At 35.1% G+C, this 22796-nt stretch overlaps 1 protein-coding gene and 1 non-coding gene across 2 annotated transcripts; both read right to left on the bottom strand.

Annotated features, from left to right (window-relative positions):
• Nucleotides 1-8162: 8162 nt before the first annotated feature.
• Nucleotides 8163-8269, bottom strand: LOC148296006 (small nucleolar RNA R71). Its single transcript, XR_015834889.1, has one exon. It is a non-coding gene; the product is annotated as a small nucleolar RNA R71 (small nucleolar RNA).
• Nucleotides 8270-18376: 10107 nt separating this feature from the next.
• On the bottom strand, nt 18377-22794 carry ATXR2 (histone-lysine N-methyltransferase ATXR2). The gene is made up of 14 exons (XM_021955551.2): nt 22503-22794; nt 22319-22404; nt 21893-22206; nt 21614-21726; nt 21478-21509; nt 21021-21166; nt 20647-20734; nt 20099-20147; nt 19946-20000; nt 19709-19778; nt 19561-19630; nt 19107-19183; nt 18942-18998; nt 18377-18842 (listed from the first exon to the last, which is right to left on the bottom strand). Exons 1-14 carry the CDS (start codon nt 22666-22668, stop codon nt 18732-18734), a joined length of 1434 nt encoding a protein of 477 aa, XP_021811243.1. The 5' UTR covers nt 22669-22794; the 3' UTR covers nt 18377-18731.
• Between the last annotated feature and the right edge of the window lie 2 nt (nt 22795-22796).

The raw sequence follows: 22796 nt of genomic DNA on the forward strand, positions 1-22796 counted from the left end.
CATCAAGACCCTTTATACAATCTATGCTAGAAAGATCCGAAGTCCATTCCGCTGCACCATAAAGGGAAGCAACGTTTGATATTCCTATGTACCCATGAGCATACGGCGGTTTACAAACAACTCTAGAACACAATCGAGTTAACAACTTATGAACCCCATTTCGAATCAACAATGGATTACCATTGGATTCTGGAGCCACCAAGTAAATCGTGTTTTTTGTGTCAATTATGCCAAAGAATTTTGCATTTGAGTACTTTAAGAAACAACCTGTGTTCCAAATCATAGCTCCTCGACTGAGCGGACAACGTTGGCAAAGCTTTTAGCCTGCTGTACGGATACAGTTTATGCATCTTGCGTAGTTCGGAATAAAATTTCAACATTGGGCTAGTCCATATACCGAAATATGTTGTCTTGCTTAATGACTCTAATTCGGAATCCTGACTTTGGAATTAGTTTCTTTTTTTTATAAATTGGGGAAGAATGATTCAAATTTGGAATTTCTTTATATAATACTTGTGTTAGTAAAGTATTTAAGTTGTCCAAATAATAGCTATTTGCTGGAAATTCTAATTCATCGAAACAATTATGCCCCAACACACGAACTCCAAAAGTTTCATGCAAAAAAAGAGAAAAAGATAAAATACTTAAAGTGATTAATGATTTTGAGCCAAACACGTTTACTAGAATTGAACTTGGATTCAACTTAATTCCAACTTCTATTTATATGATATGTATAATGCAGTTTAGTAGGGGTACTATTATACATATTATAATATAGTAGAAGTTTTTTTATGTTATCTGTGGAGTATATTTTTTCCCACCATTTGTAGCATGTATGATTATATATATAGTCCCTTTCTATTGAGGGATTTCTTAAATAATTTTATTTGAGGGACACCATTTAGGATACCATACGATTTTTTTTTAAACGATCCAAACCATTTATTTTTTAAGTCTACATTCATAGATTATCCTTGCAAAACATTAGACAAATCAGAAACTGTTTCGACATTCAATTGTGTCCTACAAAATCAAAAAACACGGTGCTTCAAGAAAGTACTAAAATTTCAACATTACAATTTAGTGGTCAAATGATATCAGATTCAAGTGATTTTTTTTTAGAGATGATCTTTGAATGAATATCTACAAAATAGACAATTTGGATTAGTGAAATACAATACAGAATATGCCCTACAAGGGTGTCCTTCAAATAAGCTTATTTGAAGGATCCCTCAACTGAAACCTATATATATATATGCTTTGGCCAATTCATCCCATAAAGAACAATATTTTAGTTTTTTTTTTTTTTGGGTACATGTGTGTTATGTTATGTTATGTATGTCTCTATCAGAAATTTTAATTCAAAATTGCATTTTCTTTTTAACCTACAACATTAGTTTTGTTGTTTTGTCTACTATTATTAATAAGGGTAAGTTGATGCGTTTATTTATTTAATGAAAAAGGAAACAATAACATTTCTTTGATATTTTCCTTTTCAACGAGTATCAATGTTTATTGGAGGAACCCTAAATTGTAAAAAATATATTAACCCATCCACCACTTCGTGTAAAACTCGTGTCTTGGGGAAACAAGAACGGTGAGCAATCCCACATCGCTCGGGGAGGGAGAAGTAAAGTGTTTAAATGTGTGGGCACTTCTCTTCCTAGCACGAGGCCTTTTGGGAGCTCATTGGCTTCGGATTCTTAGGAACTCCGAAGTTAAGCGAGTTGGGGGCCAGAGCAATCCCAGGATGGGTGACCCACTGGGAAGTTGCTCATGAGTTCCCAGAAACAAAACCGTGAGGGCAGAGAGGGGGGCCCAAAGCGAACAATATCGTGCTAGGGGAGTCGGGTCGTGACAAATGGTATCAGAGCTGGACCCCGACCGGAAGTGTGCCAGCGAGGACGCTGGCCTCAAGGGGGGTGGATTGTAAGACCCGTGTCTTGGGGAAATAAGAACGGTGAGCAATCCCACATCCCTCGGAGAGGGAAAGGTGAAGTGCTTAAATGTGTGAGCACTTCTCTTCCTAGCACGAGGCCTTTTGGGAGCTCATTGGCTTCGGATTCTAAGGAACTCCGAAGTTAAGCGAGTTGGGGGCCAGAGCAATCCCAGGATGGGTGACCCACTGGGAAGTTGCTCGTGAGTTCCCAGAAACAAAACCGTGAGGGCAGAGAGGGGGGCCCAAAGCGGACAATATCGGGGAGTCGGGTCGTGACAAATGGGCGCAGAACGCCACCCTTTTTTTAATGTTTTGATCGTAAATCCTTCGTTACAAGTCCGGTTTGGGTCAACTACGTGTGTACGGACTCGTTTTGTCGCGCTCTACGCAACGGTACAAATGAAATTCCCAAATTCTTTCCCGGTCAAAAAGTCAACTTAAAACCTAATAAAATATTCTAAGGGTATATTAGTCTTTTTCTCTAATAATTTAATAGTTAAATATTATTTAAGGATCGGGTTGTTACACTTCGACTAACCCTGTTGAGGTCCAAAAAAGTCATGAGAAACCCAAAGATATTTAAAGCCCAATATAACGTATAATATTGGTCATATGTTAACCCAAGCTGTATTCTGGGAATTAATTCATTAAATAAATAATAGTATTCATGCCATGCGAAGCCAATAATACATTTTTCATATATCAGTCACCTATCAAGCTCACATGAACCCAAGTCATGTGGTTTACGAGGTTTGCATGAGGGATTGTGGTGTGGAAGGTTACGGAGGTCCACAAGGCCCACGGAAGCTTTGGATAATGGAGACTTTGGGCTAGCTACTTGGGAGCACCAAAGTCCAAGCCCATTACTTAGAGTTCTCCAATGTGAGTGAGAAAATGAGATATTTTTCAAGCACTCCCTTTTACCCATAGAAAATAGTCATTTTCCAATGCCTAGCTTTACATGCTGGAAAATAGCATGCCCCAATGCTCCTTTTTAATCATTGAAAATAGGCAGGTTCCAGCACCTCCTTTTACCTATTGGAAATAAAAGAAAACCCTTACCTTTTATAAATTAGGAGGCATTTGCTAGACAAAAATCAACCTCTCTTGGTTGTTGCAAGCTTCTCAACAACCATGAGAACTCATCTTCCTTCCTCCTTTCAGCTGCTGCAAGCATTCCAACGGCCATTCCAACCATCAACCTTCATCCTTTGGCTGCTGCAAGCATCCCAGCAGCCATTGACCAACATCTCTTGGTTGCTCAAGCAACCCAACAACCATCAAACCACTTTTCTTCCTCCCTTAGGCTGCTGCAAGCATTCCAGCGGCCATCCTAGCCATTCCTCAACCATCACAACCATGTTTCCTACTTTCTTACCCTTGAAATCCATCATCTTCTCTATAAAGCCTTACAAAGCATAACTCCAAGCTTTTCCTTCCTTCCAAGCTATAAACATCATAGCTTTCAAACCTCAAGCTTTTCCTCCCATTATCTTTCTCTTGAAACTCTTAAATCCATAAAGCCTCACCAAGCATAACTCCAAGCTTTCCATTCCTTCCAAGCTATAAACACCATAGCCACAAACAACAAATTATCAACACTCAAACTCAAGCATATCCAACACCAAGCCAAGCATGTACATGCATTCTCATTTGCTAAAATTGTGGATCTTTAACTCCCACACTACAAGTTCTCATGCCAAGCTCATATAATCTCATATCAACATCAGCAAGTCATCTTTAACTCTTCGTTAAGCTACCGGAAACATCAGCAAGTCATCTTCAACTCTTCTTCAAGCTGCTAGAAACATCAGCAAGCCATCTTTAACTCTTCGTTAAGCTGCCGGAAACATTAGCACCAAACATGCAGCCGCTAGAAGAAGAACAGAGTACTCCCCTGGGACTTGCTTCTCCCTCGGGATGCTTTGGGCCTACTCATTGCTAACTCAGAAACAGGGGCAACGAAGGCTTGATCCACCACTCTATGGCGGTCTAAGAATCAACAAGCCCGGACGAGCCTTCCGATGAAAAAAGACCCCAACAAACCCAAAGGAGAAAAATGGTGTTAGGATTAAAGGAAGGAAAATTTTGGCTCTTTAAGCAACTCTCATCAAATACAGATATGGCTCTTCTCGTGTTGACATGTGTTGTTTTAAATTTCTTTCGTCTTTTTCCAAACAACCAAGATTAAAATTAAATTGATATGTTACAGAAAATAATTAATAAAATAATTAAAGAAATATGAAAGATGGATTTTAACTGAGGGTAAAGATATGAAACTTCTTTTTTAGCTGAGAGTAAAGATATGAAAATTATTTGTAAGGTAAAAAATGGAATACAGTATGAATTGGGTTATTCTTCCAGTTCCACCTTTAGTTTTTTTTTCCAAAATACATGCAAAAATTGGAGTGTTTTTGGTTTCTCTGTTCCCCTTACGGCCCTGGTGGATTAAAAACTTGATGGAAGTCCATAGTCAATCACAGAATTATTATTGTTTTTTTCCTTTTATTGTTTAATTACAAGGAGATGAAGAAAAATACAAAACAATCTTCGTTTTGAATCCTCGAGATCATAGTTAGTAAAACACGAAACAAGTGTAATACATAAAAAATACGTATTTAAACTTCTAAAAAACATATGGTGAATAATATAGCCATTATATAAAACAATTAAGATTTATGTTATTTATACTTTTATTGGATAGTATGTGCAAAATATTGGGAAAACATGTGTATTATTTGTAAATATGTGTATAATAGCGAATAATATGGTATTATTGAAAAATAAAGTATTATTGAAAATTAACATATTCATGTCTATTATTGCACAAACCAAACATGCGTTTCTAACTATGATAACCAACATTTCCAACTATTGTAGTGACAATCATTTGCTCACATTCTTTGGAATGAACTTAGAAATGACACATTGTCAAAGAATCGATTCTATGATACAAAGGCTACCTAGTAAAAGCAGTAAAATTCATATCGGATATAACAACTTCCATAAACAACACGTCCACCTTTCTTGCGATGACTAGTATCTAGAAGTTCGTATTTTGCAACATCAAGACACTTTGTGCAATTTAAACTAGAAAGGTCTCTAGTACATTCTACCGCACCGTAAAGTGAATTATTGTTTGATATTTTCAGTCCCCCATTCGCATACAACAATTGATGAACAGCTTTAGAATGTAACCTGGTTAACAACTTACGAAGTTTATATTTAATCAACAAGGGATTATCATATAATTTTTTATTTGTCAAATAAATCACATTATGATACCAAAGAAGTTTTAAAATGAGTATTTCAAGAGACAACCTACATTCCAAATTATAGCTCCTTGACTGAGAGGACATCATTTCTAAAGCTTTTGGGATGTTGGCCAGTTTGGCATTGCTGTGCTGTAAAAATAATCGGTGTTAGATTTGCTGTGAGAGAAAGCAGTTTGGCATTTGGTAAACATTTTGTTAAAAGTGTTGTTGGTATTGATTCCCGCATAATCATTAAACTCAGCGCCTTTTCGAAACTGATTCCTTCATAATCAGAAAATGAAAGCACCTCATTAGCTGCTTTCCCTTATAACTTTTTCTCACAACACTTTTTAACAATAAGTGATTTTCGCATAATTTACCAAACGGGTTGGGCTTCCCAAAATTTTGAAAAATCACTTATCACCCCAAATATGCAATGCCAAACGGGCACTAACACAACTTGTGGCATAGTGCATAGTTTCTTGCATACGAAATAGAATTCGAGCATTGGACTAGCCCATATAAAGTAGTCTTTTCTCCTTTCATGGATTTAGAAGTGCCGTTGAGGACTCCACTTCGATATCCTTCAAGACTTTCTTTAGATGATACTTGATGAGCACAAAATTAATACAAGTTTTATCCTTAAATTTATATTGGTTAGTATTTTCTTTTGTTTTATATAAATCTATTAAAGTATTTTTATTGTTTCTTTCCAATCTTTGTTTTTATATTTAATGAGTGGTTGTTTGTAGATATTAAGTGTCTTCCACCAATAGCATGTTGAGGAAAAGAAGTAAGTAATGTGTTGCAAGAAGAAAGTAAAGGATGAGAAGAAATATGTGCAGCCAAAGCCAAGGAAATTTGCTCGAGACAACTTGTGCAGCAGCAAATGCAATTGAAGATAAAACAAATGAAAAGAAGAAGCAATCAATTGCATGAATATACTCTAGGACATGCATGCAAAGCTTCCATCATTGAAGAAATAAAGAAAGAATGAATAAACAATGAAGGAGAAGTTCAAATTGACTACTTGCAACCAATGAATGCAAAGAAGAATGATGATGCTTGAGTTGTTATCTAGCTACAATTTGAGGAAAGTTGCTGCAGTTTTTATGAGAAGATACGATAGATGAGCAAGTGGAGCAATTGATAAGAAGACTCAAAGATCTTTGTGAAAACCAAAGTCAAGGAACTAGGCCAAGATTAAGGAATATATTTGAAAATGATGGGTACTTATTTGAAATGATAAAAGCTTGGAGTAAAGAAGCAAGTGGAGAGTGGTGTGGAGAAATTCAAGAGTGATACCCGACAATGAGAAGAAGGAAAGTATGGAAATGCATGACAAAGTGTTCAAGTGGAAGAAAGTTTTGAAGAATTTAGATAAGGAGTCATCATCACAATGAATTAATTAAAGGAAGCAACTTGGCAATTGGTTTGATGGCAAGTGGAAGACATATTAAAATCATGAATATTGCTCCCATCCTCCTATAAATAGATGGAGCTACGGCATTGTAAAACTACACCAAGCTCCACAATCTTGAGCTTTTTCTCTTTTCCCTCCATATTTCTAAGTCTTAAATTCTGTTTTTAGTTTTATTTTATTATGGGGAACTAACTCCCTAGCTAGGGCTAGGGAGGAAACTTTTAATATAAGTGTGTAATTTTTATTAGTTTGATCCAAACTTAAGCTTTAATGTGAATTTGTAGTTTTTGTTCAAATGGAATTTGTAGTTTTCTTTTTAATTAATTGATGAATGTTTGATAATCTATTTCATGGGTTCAATCATGTTTTTCCCATAGTGTAGTAAAAACTTTCATGCTTTTAAAAGAGAAGAGAATTACTAAAGATTAATAGAATTTTGATGAAGATTATTTTTTGATAGTTTGTTGCCAATGGTACAAGTTATGCTTAGAATACTTCTAAAGGAAATTAAAAAGAGCTTTAATTATTTTGAACAACTACAATGGAAAATATTTTGTGGATCAAATTATTAAGAGTTGCATGCTTATGTTAAAAGTGGAAACCCAATGCCTTAGTGTTTTAATCAATTAAATTTTCTCCAAATCAAATCTTGCATAATTCTACCTCTCAATCACACTTGTTCTTTTTCATCTCTGTTATTTTCTTTACACTGCTCTCTGTGGATACGACACTCGGACTTCCGAGCTACACTACTATACGATACTATCTCCTTTGATTTTTGTAAAAGTGGTACGAACAAATTGGCGCCGTTGCCGGGGAGTGGCTTGTCAAAGAGTGCAGAGATCCCCTTGGTCAAAGGTTTGCTGGTTATGTGAAATTCTTCACATCTGGTACACTCTTTCCAAACTTATCTCATTGTTAATATATATTTGTATTTGTATTTTTTGTTTATCTATTTATTTTCTTTATGCGACCTAGAGATCATCTAGGAAGGTTTGTCAAAAAGTCTGAAACTGTTAATTTAGAACATTCTGCTTCAACTTCTTCAACTGAAAATTCCAACAAATCTGAAAGCATGGCAGCAATTGTGAATGATGAACAAGAAATTGCGAATAATGAACAAGAAATTAATGCTCATATTGAAAATAATGAGATTGAGAATAATGAAATGAGAGAAGTAGTTGCACCTAGAACTTTAGAGACATTTTTGCATCCTATTCGTGCACCAAATCCGTCATGCATCATGTTTCCACCTAACATGCCAAATTATGATTTCAAACCTGGAATGATTCAACTGCTTCCCATTTTTCATGGCATGGAAAGTGAAAATCCTTATGTGCATGTTAGGGAATTTGAAGAGGCTATTGGCACTTTTTACAATGTTCAACTTGATAGGCTTAATTTCATAAGGTTGAAATTTTTTCCTTTTTCCTTAAAAGAAAAGGCTAAAAGTTGGTTGTATTCATTAAGGGCTAGATCCATAGGTTCTTGGGGGGAAATGACTCAAGCATTTTTTAACAAGTATTTTCCTAATCACAAGACGATTGCTCTTAAGAAAAGAATCTCAAATTTCTCTCAAAAGGAAAATGAAACTTTGTATCAAACTTGGGAAAAATTTAAAGAGCTTTTGAATTTGTGCCCACACCATGGTTTTGAAAATTGGCGTCTTGCTAGTTATATCTATGAGGGACTTCTCCCTCGTGATCGCCAATTTGTTGAGTCAATGTGTAATGGAAATTTTATGCAAAAAGACCCTGATGATGCCCTAGAATTTTTGGATGAAATTGCTGAAAAAGCTCATCAATGGACTGTCCCCAGTCCAGTTGAGACCACTGATCGGTCAAGAATTGCCACATCTTCTACTAATAAAGGAATTTATCAATTAAAAGAAGAAGATGATTGGAAATTAAAATTTGAGGTTTTGACTAAAGAGATAGCTGCTTTGAAAACGGAAAAATCAAATTTGCCTCAACCTGTTTTTCAAGCTGATGTTAATCAAGTATGTGATTCTTGTTATGAGATTGGTCATACTGTTAAAAATTGCCCAATTTTTCAGGAAATGAAAGGAGCTTATGAGGAGCGTTGTGCTGCTGTTGGAAACTTCAAACAACAATATTCTCCTTTTTCCAACACTTACAATCCAGCGACAAGGAATCATCCAAATTTTCGTTGGAGCAATGATTCACAACCTCAGGTAAGTGAGAGAAATTCTTTCAATCATCAATTTCCTACAACTAATACATTTAATGCTAGACCATCTTTGAGCGATACTCTTCAAGCATTTATGCAGGAACAACAGAAGCAAAATCAAAGGTATGATACCTTGTTTGGTCAAATGGTTGATGAAAATAAAGAAATTAAAAGCCAAATTTCTAAATTGACAAATTCTTTTGCAATAAATGAAAAAGGGAAATTTCCTTCTCAAACTCAACCAAATCCAAAAAATGTTAATTTGTGTGAAACCTCAATTGAACATGCTAAGTCTGTCATTGCTCTTAAAAGTGGTAAAATAATTGATACAACACCTTCACCAAAGGAAGTTGAAAAATCTAAGAATAATGATGAACTAAACAAGTCCAAATTGAGTGAATTAAATGAAAATAATTTTCCTGCTCCTTTTCCCCAAGCTTTAAATCCTCCAAAGAAATTGAATCAAAATCATGAAATTTTGGATGTTTTTAAAGAAGTCAAAGTTAATATTCCTCTGTTAGATGCTATTAAACAGATTCCTTCTTATGCTAAATTTTTAAAAGATCTGTGCACATTTAAAAGAAAGCATCAGGTGAAGAAAACTGCATTTTTGACTGAACATGTGAGTGCATTGTTGCAACATAAGGTCCCTCCTAAATACAAAGATCCAGGAAGTCCCACTCTTTCATGTGTAATTGGAAAAAATTACATCAATTGTGCTTTGCTTGATTTGGGGGCTAGTGTAAATTTGTTGCCATATTCAGTGTATTTGCAGTTAGGTCTTGGTGAATTGAAGCCCACAACAATGAAGTTGCAACTTGCTGATCGTTCTGTACGAGTGCCGAGAGGGGTAATTGAGGATGTATTGGTCCAAGTGGACAAATTTTACTACCCTGTTGACTTTGTTGTTTTGGATACACAACCTGTTTTGCATTCTGAAAATGAAATTCCTGTCATTTTAGGACGTCCCTTCCTTGCTACATGTGATGCACACATCAGTTGTAGGAGTGGGATAATGAAACTCAGTTTTGGTAACATGACATTGGAAATTAACATTTTTAATGTTTTCAGGAAACCTTATGAAGATGATGAATGTGGAGTGGTGAACTTGATTGAAGTTCTTGTACAGGATCAATTTGAGAAGACTAGTATTTCTGAACCTTTTGAGACTCTTTTATTGAATTCTAAAGAATCCGAATTACTTGAGGAGCCAGAAATTGCTTATCTTAATTCGTTGTTTAATTCCTTACAGGCTGATAAATGGACTCCAAGGTTTGAGAAGCTTCCACCTCGAAAGGAAAAGACATTGCCATCAAATGTGGAAGTTCCTAATCTAGAATTGAAGCCTTTACCCATGGGACTTAAACATGCCTTCTTGGGGTCCAACAACACTTTTCCAGTGGTAATATCTTCTGAACTTGACTCTTTGCAAGAAGGTAAGTTACTTAATGTGTTGAATTCTCACAGATCTGCCATTGGTTGGACTCTTGCTGACATTAAGGGAATTAGTCCTCTTGTTTGTACTCATAAAATATTTTTAGAGGATGAAGCCAAGTCTTCTAGGGAGGCACAACGTAGGTTAAACCCAATCATGAAAGATGTTGTTAAAACTGAGGTGTTAAAATTAATAGATGCAGGTATTATTTATTCCATCTCTGATAGTAAATGGGTAAGTCCTACTCAAGTTGTACCTAAGAAATCTGGCATAACTGTGGTTGAAAATGATAAAAATGAATTGATACCTACTAGAGTGGTTTCAAGTTGGCGTATGTGCATTGATTATAGAAAGCTGAATTCTGCAACTAGAAAAGACCATTTCCCTTTACCTTTTATTGATCAAATCTTAGAAAGGGTAGCCGGTCATGAATTTTATTGCTTCTTAGATGGATACTCAGGTTATTATCAAATTGAAATTGCCATTGAAGATCAAGAAAAAACTACTTTTACATGTCCTTTTGGTACTTTTGCTTTTCGTAGAATGCCTTTCGGATTATGTAATGCTCCAGCTACTTTTCAAAGATGCATGATCAGTATTTTCAGTGATATGGTTGAGCAATTTCTTGAAGTTTTCATGGATGATATATCTGTTTTTGGTGATTCTTTTGATAATTGCTTGAGTAATTTGGAAAAAGTATTGGTTCGATGCCAAGAGAAAAACTTTGTTTTAAATTGGGAGAAGTGTCATTTTATGGTTTCTTCTGGAATTGTTCTTGGTCATATTGTTTCATCTAAAGGAATTGCAGTGGATAAAGCTAAAATTGAATTGATTTCAAAATTGCCAGTTCCAAAAACTGTTAAAGATGTCAGATCATTTTTAGGTCATGCTGGTTTTTATAGGAGATTTATTCAGAATTTTAGTGCAATATCTAGACCCTTGTGTAATCTCCTATTAAAAGATTGTAAATTTGAGTGGTCTGATTCATGTCAAAAGGCTTTTGAGAAATTAATTAAAATGCTCACATCTGCTCCAATTATGCAACCACCTGACTGGACTTTACCTTTTGAAATTATGTGTGATGCTAGTGATTACGCGGTTGGAGCTGTTTTGGGGCAAAGAAAGGATAAGAAGCCACATGTCATACATTATGCAAGCAGAACCTTGAACAGTGCTCAGATGAATTATTCTACAACTGAAAAAGAACTCCTTGCTGTGGTATTTGCTTTGGATAAGTTTCGTTCTTATATAGTTGGATCACCTATTGTTATTTTCACTGACCATGCAGCTTTAAAATACATTTTTGAAAAAAAAGATGCTAAAGCTCGACTGATTAGGTGGATCCTACTACTTCAAGAATTTGACATCACAATCAAAGATAAAAAGGGAGTAGAAAATGTAGTGGCTGATCATTTGTCTAGATTGAGTTTTGAGGATATCATTGAAACATTGCCAATTAATGATTCTTTTCCAGATGAGCAATTATTTGCTATTTCAGAATTACCTTGGTTTGCTAACATTGTTAATTTTCTTGCTACAGGTAAAATTCCATCTGATTGGACTGCTCAAGACAAGAGGAAATTTCTTACAGAGGTTCGAAATTTCTTTTGGGATGACCCTTATCTGTTTAAATATTGCCCTGATCAGATCATTAGAAGGTGTGTACCTGATAATGAAATCCATGCAGTAATTTCTTTTTGTCATAATGAAGCATGTGGCGGTCATTTTTCTGTAAAGAAAACCGCTGCAAAAATTTTGCAGTGTGGATTCTATTGGCCTACGCTTTTTAAAGACACTAATTCTTTTTGTCGAACTTGTGACCGTTGTCAAAAGTTGGGGGCAATTACCCGTAGAAACATGATGCCTTTGAACCCAATTTTGGTAATTGAAATATTTGATTGTTGGGGCATTGATTTTATGGGTCCTTTCCCTATTTCTTTTGGATATCTTTATATCTTGGTCGGTATTGATTATGTTTCTAAATGGGTAGAGGCTGTTCCTTGTCGACATAATGATCATAAAACTGTTTTGCGGTTTTTAAAAGAAAATATTTTCGCAAGATTTGGAACACCTCGAGCTATTATAAGTGATGGGGGAAAACACTTTTGTAATAAACCTTTTGAGGCTTTAATGAAAAAATATGGTGTCACTCATAAAGTCGCTACCCCATATCACCCACAAACAAGCGGTCAAGTTGAACTTGCTAATCGGGAGATAAAACAAATTTTGGAAAAAACTGTGAGTCCTAACCGTAAAGATTGGTCTTTGAGATTAATTGATGCTTTATGGGCATACCGTACAGCATACAAATCCCCCTTAGGGATGTCACCTTACAGACTTGTCTACGGTAAGGCTTGTCATTTACCAGTTGAACTTGAACATAAGGCATATTGGGCAATTAAAATGTTTAATTTTGGTTTAAATGATGCAAGTTCAAATAGGAAGCTTCAGTTGAGTGAGTTGGCAGAATTAAGGAATGATGCTTACGAAAACTCTCGAATTTACAAAGAGAAAATGAAGGTTTTTCATGATAGAAATATTTTGAGGAAAAACTTTGAACCATCACAGAAAGTTCTCTTATATAATTCGAGATTGCATATTTTTCCTGGTAAACTTCGTTCCAGATGGACAGGTCCATTTGTGGTCACAAGAGTTTTTCCTTTTGGAGCAGTGGAGATTGAGGATCCAAAAAATGGTAATGTTTTTAAAGTTAATGGTCAACGTCTTAAACCATTTTTGGATAATTTTGTTATGCAGGATGACACGATTCACTTGGAGAATCCTGTTTATCAGGATTGAATTCTCAGACTATCTTTAGTTTCGTATTTATTATTTATTTGTGCTATTTATGTTTTTTTAGATATTCATAAGCTGTAGAAATTACCCACACACAAAAAAAAAAAAAAAAAAAAAAAAAAAAAGATTTTTCATATGAGCTGACTTTTGGTAACTCCAGTGAGTGTCTTCGTCAATACAGTGTCTAGGAGTTCTATAGGCGACACCTTTGGTGTTTAAGAAGTTTGGGTTTTAAGCGGGACCATTGTGACCCCTCCAACCTTCCCGGATCCCCTGGCTGTGTTTTCTGAGGCCCTTAACTGGTCATCCGTGAGTTGCTTGTATATTTGTGTTTTTAAAATAAGTTATTTTTTACAAAGTGTTAAAAATAAAAAAATAATTTTAAAAAAAAAACAATATAATTTTTGCTTATTTCTTTGTGTGGTTATTTTTGTATTTTTTTTATGACTGTTTATTTTGTATTTGTATAGATTTTAGTTTTCTTTTTGTGTGTTTTATTTTATTTTGGTCTTTATTTCTTTTTGCTTGGATTTTATTTATTTATTATTTTTGTCTTTCATTCTGTACGGGATAAATACCAAAGGGATTGACACGCATATTTTCCAGGTATTATCTTTCTATTTAAGTACTGTAAAAAAATAAAAATAAAAATAATAAATAAATAAATAAACAGATCGGAACCCGATCTCCAACTAAGGCAATTCTGAATTTCTTGTTTCTCTTTGCTTTTATTACTGTAATTCTTTCTTTCTTTCTTTTACTTGTTTATGTATTTAATTTGTTGTTAAGTTTGGGAAGTAGATTGCTTCTTGATTGCACACACGGAAATTTGGCTCGAATACTTATTCATTTCATAAACATGTGATTACATACATAGACGTGAAAATGCATACATATATTTAAAAATCACATGTTTCTTCCCAGATATTGAGCCACCTGAGGCATCATACTAATTGCCTCTATTTTCTCTTATTTGTAGAATCTGCAAAAGCTCTGCATGATCATTGTTTCTCTTCCACAGTGCTTCTACTTGCTGGTTGGCACAGTAGAGCCGCTTTTGCAAATCCGCCACCTGAGCCTTCAAATAGGCTACTTCCTCGGTCAGAACTGCGCACTCTCGCGTCCTCGCCAGTAATCTTATGCCCAGATTTGTGGAGGAGGTTGCGTGGAGAACAGTTAAATCATGAGACTCCTCCACCGCGGCCTTGTCTGACCTCTGTGTCATGTACAGATGATCTGCCGGTGTGAGTCTCCTAACAGTCATCCCTCCTGGCAGCACTACTCTTCTCGGCATTGCCTCAGCAAAGTTTGAGGCCGAGCCATGATGATATGTGGAGTTTGGGAAGACGGATTGAGGAGGAGCACTTACTTGAGCCACTGATGGCGCAAGGGCCAACTCTAGATTCAAATCATCGAGGGAAGTGGGTGAGGTTGCCATTGTGATTTGTGTTTCTTGCTTATTGATGTTTTACTCTGAGTTTTCAGGATGAAACACAGACGCAAGCTCAACTCCACAGAGACGGGTTAAATAGACTTCGGCTTCTGCGTTTGTTTCTCTCGGATTCCCTAACGTTTTGCAGCCGCGTGTTTTTAGAGGGGAGACAATTTTTTTTCTTTTACCTTCATGTTTTTTACTTTCACTTTCACTTTTACTTTCACTTTCACTTTCCGTGTTTTCTGCTTAATTATTGAACGCTGTCTCTGCACGCCGACACATCCCTTCCTTCTTTTATCCGTGACCTTCCCTTTCCAGTTTTTGTTTTTGTTTTTCTATATATATATATATATATTTAAAATTTTGGAAATGTGTTTATTTTTCTTTTTCTTTTTCTTTTATAACTTAGTTTATTTTCTTTCCGAAAAAAAAAAAAAAAAAAATTTGGGCTTTCGTTTGGATTGGGTTTTCAATTGATTTGGAGGTTCCAATGGGCTGGACTTCTTCGTCTTTTGGGTTTCGGTTTGCGTAGAACTGTTTGTTAGGGTTTACTGTTTTGTTTGGTTATTTTTGTTTTCCTTTATTTTTATTTTTATTTTTTATTATTTTTGCAACTAAATTATAATTTTAATTCTTTTTTGTTCTTTTATTTAATTGCTTTACTCCATTTCATTTCTTGTTATAACTTTGTTGATACCTACATTCTTCAACATTGAGGACAATGATTGATTTAGGTTTGGGGGTAAGGTTTAGAAGTTTTGTTTTGTTTTTTTTTATTATTTTATTTCACCCAAAAATTAAAAAAAAATTAATTAAAAAATAAAAATGGTGTTATCTCTAGATTTTTATGCTTACTATCATCAAATCAGATTTAACACTCATGAATGATTTTTACGATTGGAAACATATTATTAAATTTTAAACCCATAATTTTAGTTTTTTTTTTTTTTTTTTTTTTTCACTTATTTCTATTTAGTGGATAATTCATGAGTTATACTTTGAACTCTCACATGCACATCAACACTTTAGTGAGAATGAAAGAAAAGATCAATTATAGTTAACTTTGTTGTTTTAAGTAGAGTTAGAAGACATTGCTCTTGATTGACCTTGGCGTAAAAAAACAAATAAGTAAATAAATAAAATAATAATAATGATGTTAATTTATCCAGAGTTTTACTTAGTAACCGGGCCTCTTGCCTAAACAGCAGCGAGTGTTCGCGTCAAACGGTAAAGTTTTGGGGTAAATACATTTTGTGACTAGTTTAGTTCTGTAGCCTTTTTAACTCGAGTTAATAAGCCCTTAGGGGTGTTTCTACACCTAATGCCTTAAAACCTTTGGTTTGAGAGTCGTTGGCCTAAATCTCGCTACATGGGTTAATTAGAAAGCTTAATGGAACTAAACATTGCACAGTCACAATCAAAAAAAAAAAAAAAAAAAAAAAAAAAAAAAAAAAAAAAATGTATATATATGCTTTGGTTAGTTATTTGCACTGAATTTTGATAATGATTGAAATAATGAGGTTACTATGATTGAAATTAACTTTTGTCTCTAAAATGTGTTGGTTCACTTAAACACCAAAGGAAACAAATGAAAAATTTACTAAATGATTATAAGTGATCAAAACTTTATGTGGGGATTAATTTGAAGCATGTTTGCTCTTTTAAAAATTGTTCATGAATTTTTCAATCCAAATAGCTTTTGATGATGGTTAAGCATTTGTTTAAATTTTCAAATTTTGTTGTAGCATAAATTTTTAAACTCTCATTTCGATGTTTGTGGGTATCATCACTGAAAGCCCTCACGAGACTATACTCGTCCACTAGGGTAACCTAGGGGTTTAAAGGCTTGTTGCATATGCTAAATGCAATCGAGATCCCTGCGAAAGTGGCTTAGTTTTCTTTTCTACTTAGTTTTTATTTTCTTTTGCTCGAGGACTAGCAAAATATAGGTTTGGGGGTATTTGATGAGCACAAAATTAATACAAGTTTTATCCTTAAATTTATATTGGTTAGTATTTTCTTTTGTTTTATATAAATCTATTAAAGTATTTTTATTGTTTCTTTCCAATCTTTGTTTTTATATTTAATGAGTGGTTGTTTGTAGATATTAAGTGTCTTCCACCAATAGCATGTTGAGGAAAAGAAGTAAGTAATGTGTTGCAAGAAGAAAGTAAAGGATGAGAAGAAATATGTGCAGCCAAAGCCAAGGAAATTTGCTCGAGACAACTTGTGCAGCAGCAAATGCAATTGAAGATAAAACAAATGAAAAGAAGAAGCAATCAATTGCATGAATATACTCTAGGACATGCATGCAAAGCTTCCATCATTGAAGAAATAAAGAAAGAATGAATAAACAATGAAGGAGAAGTTCAAATTGACTACTTGCAACCAATGAATGCAAAGAAGAATGATGATGCTTGAGTTGTTATCTAGCTACAATTTGAGGAAAGTTGCTGCAGTTTTTATGAGAAGATACGATAGATGAGCAAGTGGAGCAATTGATAAGAAGACTCAAAGATCTTTGTGAAAACCAAAGTCAAGGAACTAGGCCAAGATTAAGGAATATATTTGAAAATGATGGGTACTTATTTGAAATGATAAAAGCTTGGAGTAAAGAAGCAAGTGGAGAGTGGTGTGGAGAAATTCAAGAGTGATACCCGACAATGAGAAGAAGGAAAGTATGGAAATGCATGACAAAGTGTTCAAGTGGAAGAAATGTTTTGAAGAATTTAGATAAGGAGTCATCATCACAATGAATTAATTAAAGGAAGCAACTTGGCAATTGGTTTGATGGCAAGTGGAAGACATATTAAAATCATGAATATTGCTCCCATCCTCCTATAAATAGATGGAGCTACGGCATTGTAAAACTACACCAAGCTCCACAATCTTGAGCTTTTTCTCTTTTCCCTCCATATTTCTAAGTCTTAAATTCTGTTTTTAGTTTTATTTTATTATGGGGAACTAACTCCCTAGCTAGGGCTAGGGAGGAAACTTTTAATATAAGTGTGTAATTTTTATTAGTTTGATCCAAACTTAAGCTTTAATGTGAATTTGTAGTTTTTGTTCAAATGGAATTTGTAGTTTTCTTTTTAATTAATTGATGAATGTTTGATAATCTATTTCATGGGTTCAATCATGTTTTTCCCATAGTGTAGTAAAAACTTTCATGCTTTTAAAAGAGAAGAGAATTACTAAAGATTAATAGAATTTTGATGAAGATTATTTTTTGATAGTTTGTTGCCAATGGTACAAGTTATGCTTAGAATACTTCTAAAGGAAATTAAAAAGAGCTTTAATTATTTTGAACAACTACAATGGAAAATATTTTGTGGATCAAATTATTAAGAGTTGCATGCTTATGTTAAAAGTGGAAACCCAATGCCTTAGTGTTTTAATCAATTAAATTTTCTCCAAATCAAATCTTGCATAATTCTACCTCTCAATCACACTTGTTCTTTTTCATCTCTGTTATTTTCTTTACACTGCTCTCTGTGGATACGACACTCGGACTTCCGAGCTACACTACTATACGATACTATCTCCTTTGATTTTTGTAAAAGTGGTACGAACAATACTTGTGTTAGTAACATACTCACGTTATTCTCATAATATTCATTGACGGAAAATTTTCACTGACTGATGCAATTATGCCCCAAAACACCAACACTCAATCCAAAAGTCTCATGGAAAAAAAGAAAAGAGATGCAAAAGACTCAAACGAATTAGTGGTTTTGAGTAAAACATACCAACTAGAATTGAACTTCGAGTCAGTTTGATTGCCACTTCTATTTGCGTAGCATTAGTTGTAGCATACATTTCATAAAATAACTAGATCTTGTTACTTTTACCCTTTGATTATTACATGATAGTTACATATTAATTCATATTCTGGCCTACTCGCTTGAGAAAGAGCTACTTTGTTCAATTTGTTATATATAAATATGTAAAAGTACACATCCTTATTGTAAGAAAAGTATACATATCCTTCTTAGGGATACTGAACAATGTATGTCAACGATCGGAAGTTGAAAAAGAACCTGAACACTGTAGAAAGCCTTTATGTATATATAAATACAAAACAATCTTCCTTTTGAATCCTCAGGATTGTGAGAAGACAAAAATCTGTGATGGAAAAAGGTGAGAAGTTGAAACGCATACAAATCAAGGAGTCTCTTGGGGGTCTATCTAGCAATGTGAGTATTCTTTTGCAAGCATGACTTCTTCCAAGTTTATCATGTTCAAGGCCGCCTCATTGGTTATGGCTCTTCCTCTAAGCATTTTGGGCACCTGCATTTAAAACCATAATCTGCAAGTAATGCTTGTCTCTCTTCAAAAGGAAGGTCTTCATCCACGTAAGAAATGGTAACCTGGAAAGGAATTAAGAGAGTATTTGATCAAAGTTCTATGAAAGGATACTGAAACCTTGTAAAACACACAAGACTAAAGTTGGACTTCGAATTTGGTACCTCTTCTCCCTTGGAAATAGGTTTAAGTGCAATTATCGTCGCTTGGCCATCTCTATCCTGATAATGAATAACAAGCATGAATGCAGATGCACAAAGTTGATAAAGGAATGCTTTAGAAAGTTCCAAATGGGAGTTCACTATAAATAGGACTCGAAGTTAACATACCTCCTCTCTTTTGAAGGCTTTCGCATTCGGACTACAAGAATGATTCATACAACTCTGCAGAGGATAGAAAGCTGTGCCTAATACAAAATTGGAAAATATGGGAAGTTAATTTTTCTTTTCCTGGCCACAATGAGAGAGACAATTAAACATCTGTCGACTATTATATTTTTCAACACAATTTATATAACCTGCCAAAAAAGGATTTATGTTCTAGAAACACCAAATATCTCTTTATAACGGTAATAATGAAAACTTAATTCCACCATGATCTCTTGATAATCTTACTATCTTCCGTTCTCATTGAAAGATACATAAAGCCACAGTGCACACATACTGAATACCTACACAACCCCAAAGAGGTAGTCCAGCAACAAGAAGGACAAAGCAGAAAAGGACAATTGACAGACTAAACTTTCAACACATAATACAAAGAAACTTGAAAAGAACATCATACCTTGGCAACAAACTGAATAGTCGTCGCCAAGAGCATCCAAAAATGGTCGTGTAATCTCCTCAGCTTCTTTCTGCCATGAATAACAGGGGAAAATGACATTGGAACATTCAGCTTGGCAAAATGTTAGGAGAAAAATATGAATTCTAACCTTTTCAGGATATGGAAGATCGTCAATGTATAAAAAATAATCTTCCACTGGAGATGCTACAACCAAATCACTGAAACAAAGTGAAATACAAGTAAGCCCCAAGCAAATAATATGCTGTTTGAAAATGCACATGAATTGCTTTAACTGCCACTGCCAGCACCATTTTTTATGCATGCACGCTTTACATATTAAATGGATGAGAGAAAAGGGAGGAATCCTTGAAAAAGTAAGACTTACAGATTGTTCAACTCAAACATGCCAATTATATGCCCATAGATATCAAGGGAGAATACTGGGAAGAGTCAAGGAGTTCAAATTTATAAACTCCGAGAAATATTAAGCATGATTCTAATAAGAAACATACATCAAGTTCTAAATTGGGAAGGATACGTGATTTACATTCCTCATCAAAGATGGCTGCCTTTAGGAGCTGAAGTGACTGAAAGATTCAAATAGTGCAGTTAGAACTTGTAGTAGCAGAATGTTATAGGCCATCAAAGAATCTGATTAGTACTACAGTGGATCATGACGATTAAGCACCCACTCTGAACAAGGGAACTAATGGCACCAATTTCATTTTCATAAATAAGAATTTGATCAGCAAAATGCATCCATGCACAGTTACACTCGGAATTCAAACAAATTTCAAAATGAACTTTTGAATGTACCCACATGACAGGAGAACAAATTGCTAAGGAAACAAAAAGCCAAAGAGTTGCCCATAAGATAGTTAGGATAAGTCAAACATAGTAGTTGCAACTCAATATAGATCTTACAAGATCAGTGCGTGTGCAACAAAAATTGGATCACAAAATAAATTAATTTGTCCTGAAGCTCTCAAATGACCCAAAAAAAACATAAAAACAAAACCAGGGGATTGAAACAGAATATAGTGCTCAAAATAGAATTTCTAAAATGACCCAGTCAAGAAAGTACACCGTGAATGCCAGCTCTCTTATTTGCATCCTAAAAGCAACTTCATCAGAAGATTCAACGTCAAATGGCAACGCGATGCAGTCCCACCACCTAAGAACAAATAAAATGTCAAAAGAGAAGAGGAGAAAAGAACCTTCTTGTCAAAATTTTCAAAACTACTGCATACATTTATTATGCAACTGTTGTCACCCAAAGTAGAAAGCCTTATAAGAGTGAAGTAGTACCACTGCTGCCAATATTTATTACATACTTGTGCGCTCTGCTATTGGAAACTCATTTTTGTTTTCAATCTATTATTCGAATGCTCACAAAAGAACAACTTAAGATTTTCTCAGACATGATACAGCAAGGCCTTCAATATATATAATATAACTACCTTCTCTTGTGTCCCACTGACATTGGTTTCCATGCTTCTAAGAGTAAAGATGGATAAGGGATGCCTGAAACATTAGGCTTATTCTCTTGTTCTTCAGAATGAGCCACTTTCAACTTCCTATACTTTAATATGGAGGAAGACACTGCCTGAAAAAGAAACCAAGGAACTTGATTGTCCAAGATTGGATTTACATTATATCACATGATAGGAGACCTATTGGGGATGACAAGAAAGATACGTAACACATAAAGTACCATGTAGTATTCAAATAGTATGACAGCAAAGTGATGCTCACTACCCATATCCTATCCATTCTTGACTGAACCATGCCACAGACATATCATGACAAACTGAGACCAACTAGTCTGCAAGTACTAGATCACATAGTCCTGCTAGAAGTTCAGACTTTACAAGTAGAAGACTGAAGTTAAAACAGAAGTTTACAATACAATGGTACCTTTGCAGCAAGGAGGAATATATCATTTGTGTCTGGTAAAAGCAAAAGAACAAAAAAAAAAGGGAAAGAATTAGAAGAGGATAGAGGTATAAACTATAAGATTGTAGAGAAGATATAACCTGCAAACTCATCTTACCATTGGCATGCTGTATAAATTTTACAAGTGCCTCCCTAGAGACTGCTTCTGACTTCTCCCCGGTGCAAAGTAAGGAATGAGACAAATCCCAATCAGACTCTGCACATGGCTTGCTACAAGATATTGGCAACACTATGACAAGTTATTTATTTGGTACTTCATGCCCAAAGACATAAACCAAAGTGCAATGGAAGGAAGGTTAAGCTCACTTTTACAATGCCATGGTCATAGTCCAACATGCTTCAAACAGAAAAATAAAAAAAAAGTTGGGTTACCCACCTGCAGTAGTAAGCTTCTCCACAGCCACCATGACATGGAACAGCGGGAGGTAACGGGAATTTATCAGAGTAAGGCAATTTGAGTCCACCATTCATTAAAGATTCAGCAAACCCTTTAGGAAGAGGAACTTTCTCTTTGCAACTGGAACTGCTAGGCCCAGAGTCTCCCGAGTCTTCATCTTCAGATGAGTAGTCAGTTTGACAGCAACCTTGGCTGGCAGAAACTCCCAACTCTTGCAAATAAAGTCTCCTTCCAATTTGAAGCTCAACAGAGCCAATGAAACGGAAACAGAAGCTACACACTAGACAATCAATCTGCAACCCAATTGAAGTAATAAAATGAAAACTGATAACTGATAACTGATAACTGAAAAGACCCAAAAGCAAAAGATAATATTTTTCATCAAAGAAAGGTAGTATACGAGACCTTGTTGGACGAATGTTGAAGACCCACAAGCATTTGGTCCTTGAGAAGAAGTTCTCCTTCTTTGAAGCCCAAGTCAGCGTAGACACCTGAAGATCAAAGAGCAGATTATAAATTGCATTAGCCAAAGCAGAAACGACTGATGGAAACTTGAAAAAAGGGGGTGTTACGTGTGTGTTGGCTTTACCCTTGCCAAGCTCTCCATTTTGTTTGACTTTGATGCCATGGCAATGCCTATTGCGGGATTTAATAAGTTCATCCAAGTACTTGTCAACTTGGGCAGGTGAAGGAGGTATAAGAAGAGCAGAGATTTCACTGCGCAGCTCTGCATCGATTGGACAATCGCTCTCCATCGAAACACACACAGTAGAAAGAGAAACACGTAAGTTGCTGAATACAAACGGCGGCCAAGCGGTGGACTTGCGTTTCCTTTGCGTGTTATAACGAGTTAAGCCCAAATTTGTTTTCTTTGTTTGTCGGT

Source organism: Prunus avium, chromosome 3 (assembly GCF_965620075.1).
Source record: "Prunus avium chromosome 3, drPruAviu1.hap1.1, whole genome shotgun sequence".
Classification (NCBI taxonomy): Eukaryota; Viridiplantae; Streptophyta; class Magnoliopsida; order Rosales; family Rosaceae; genus Prunus; species Prunus avium.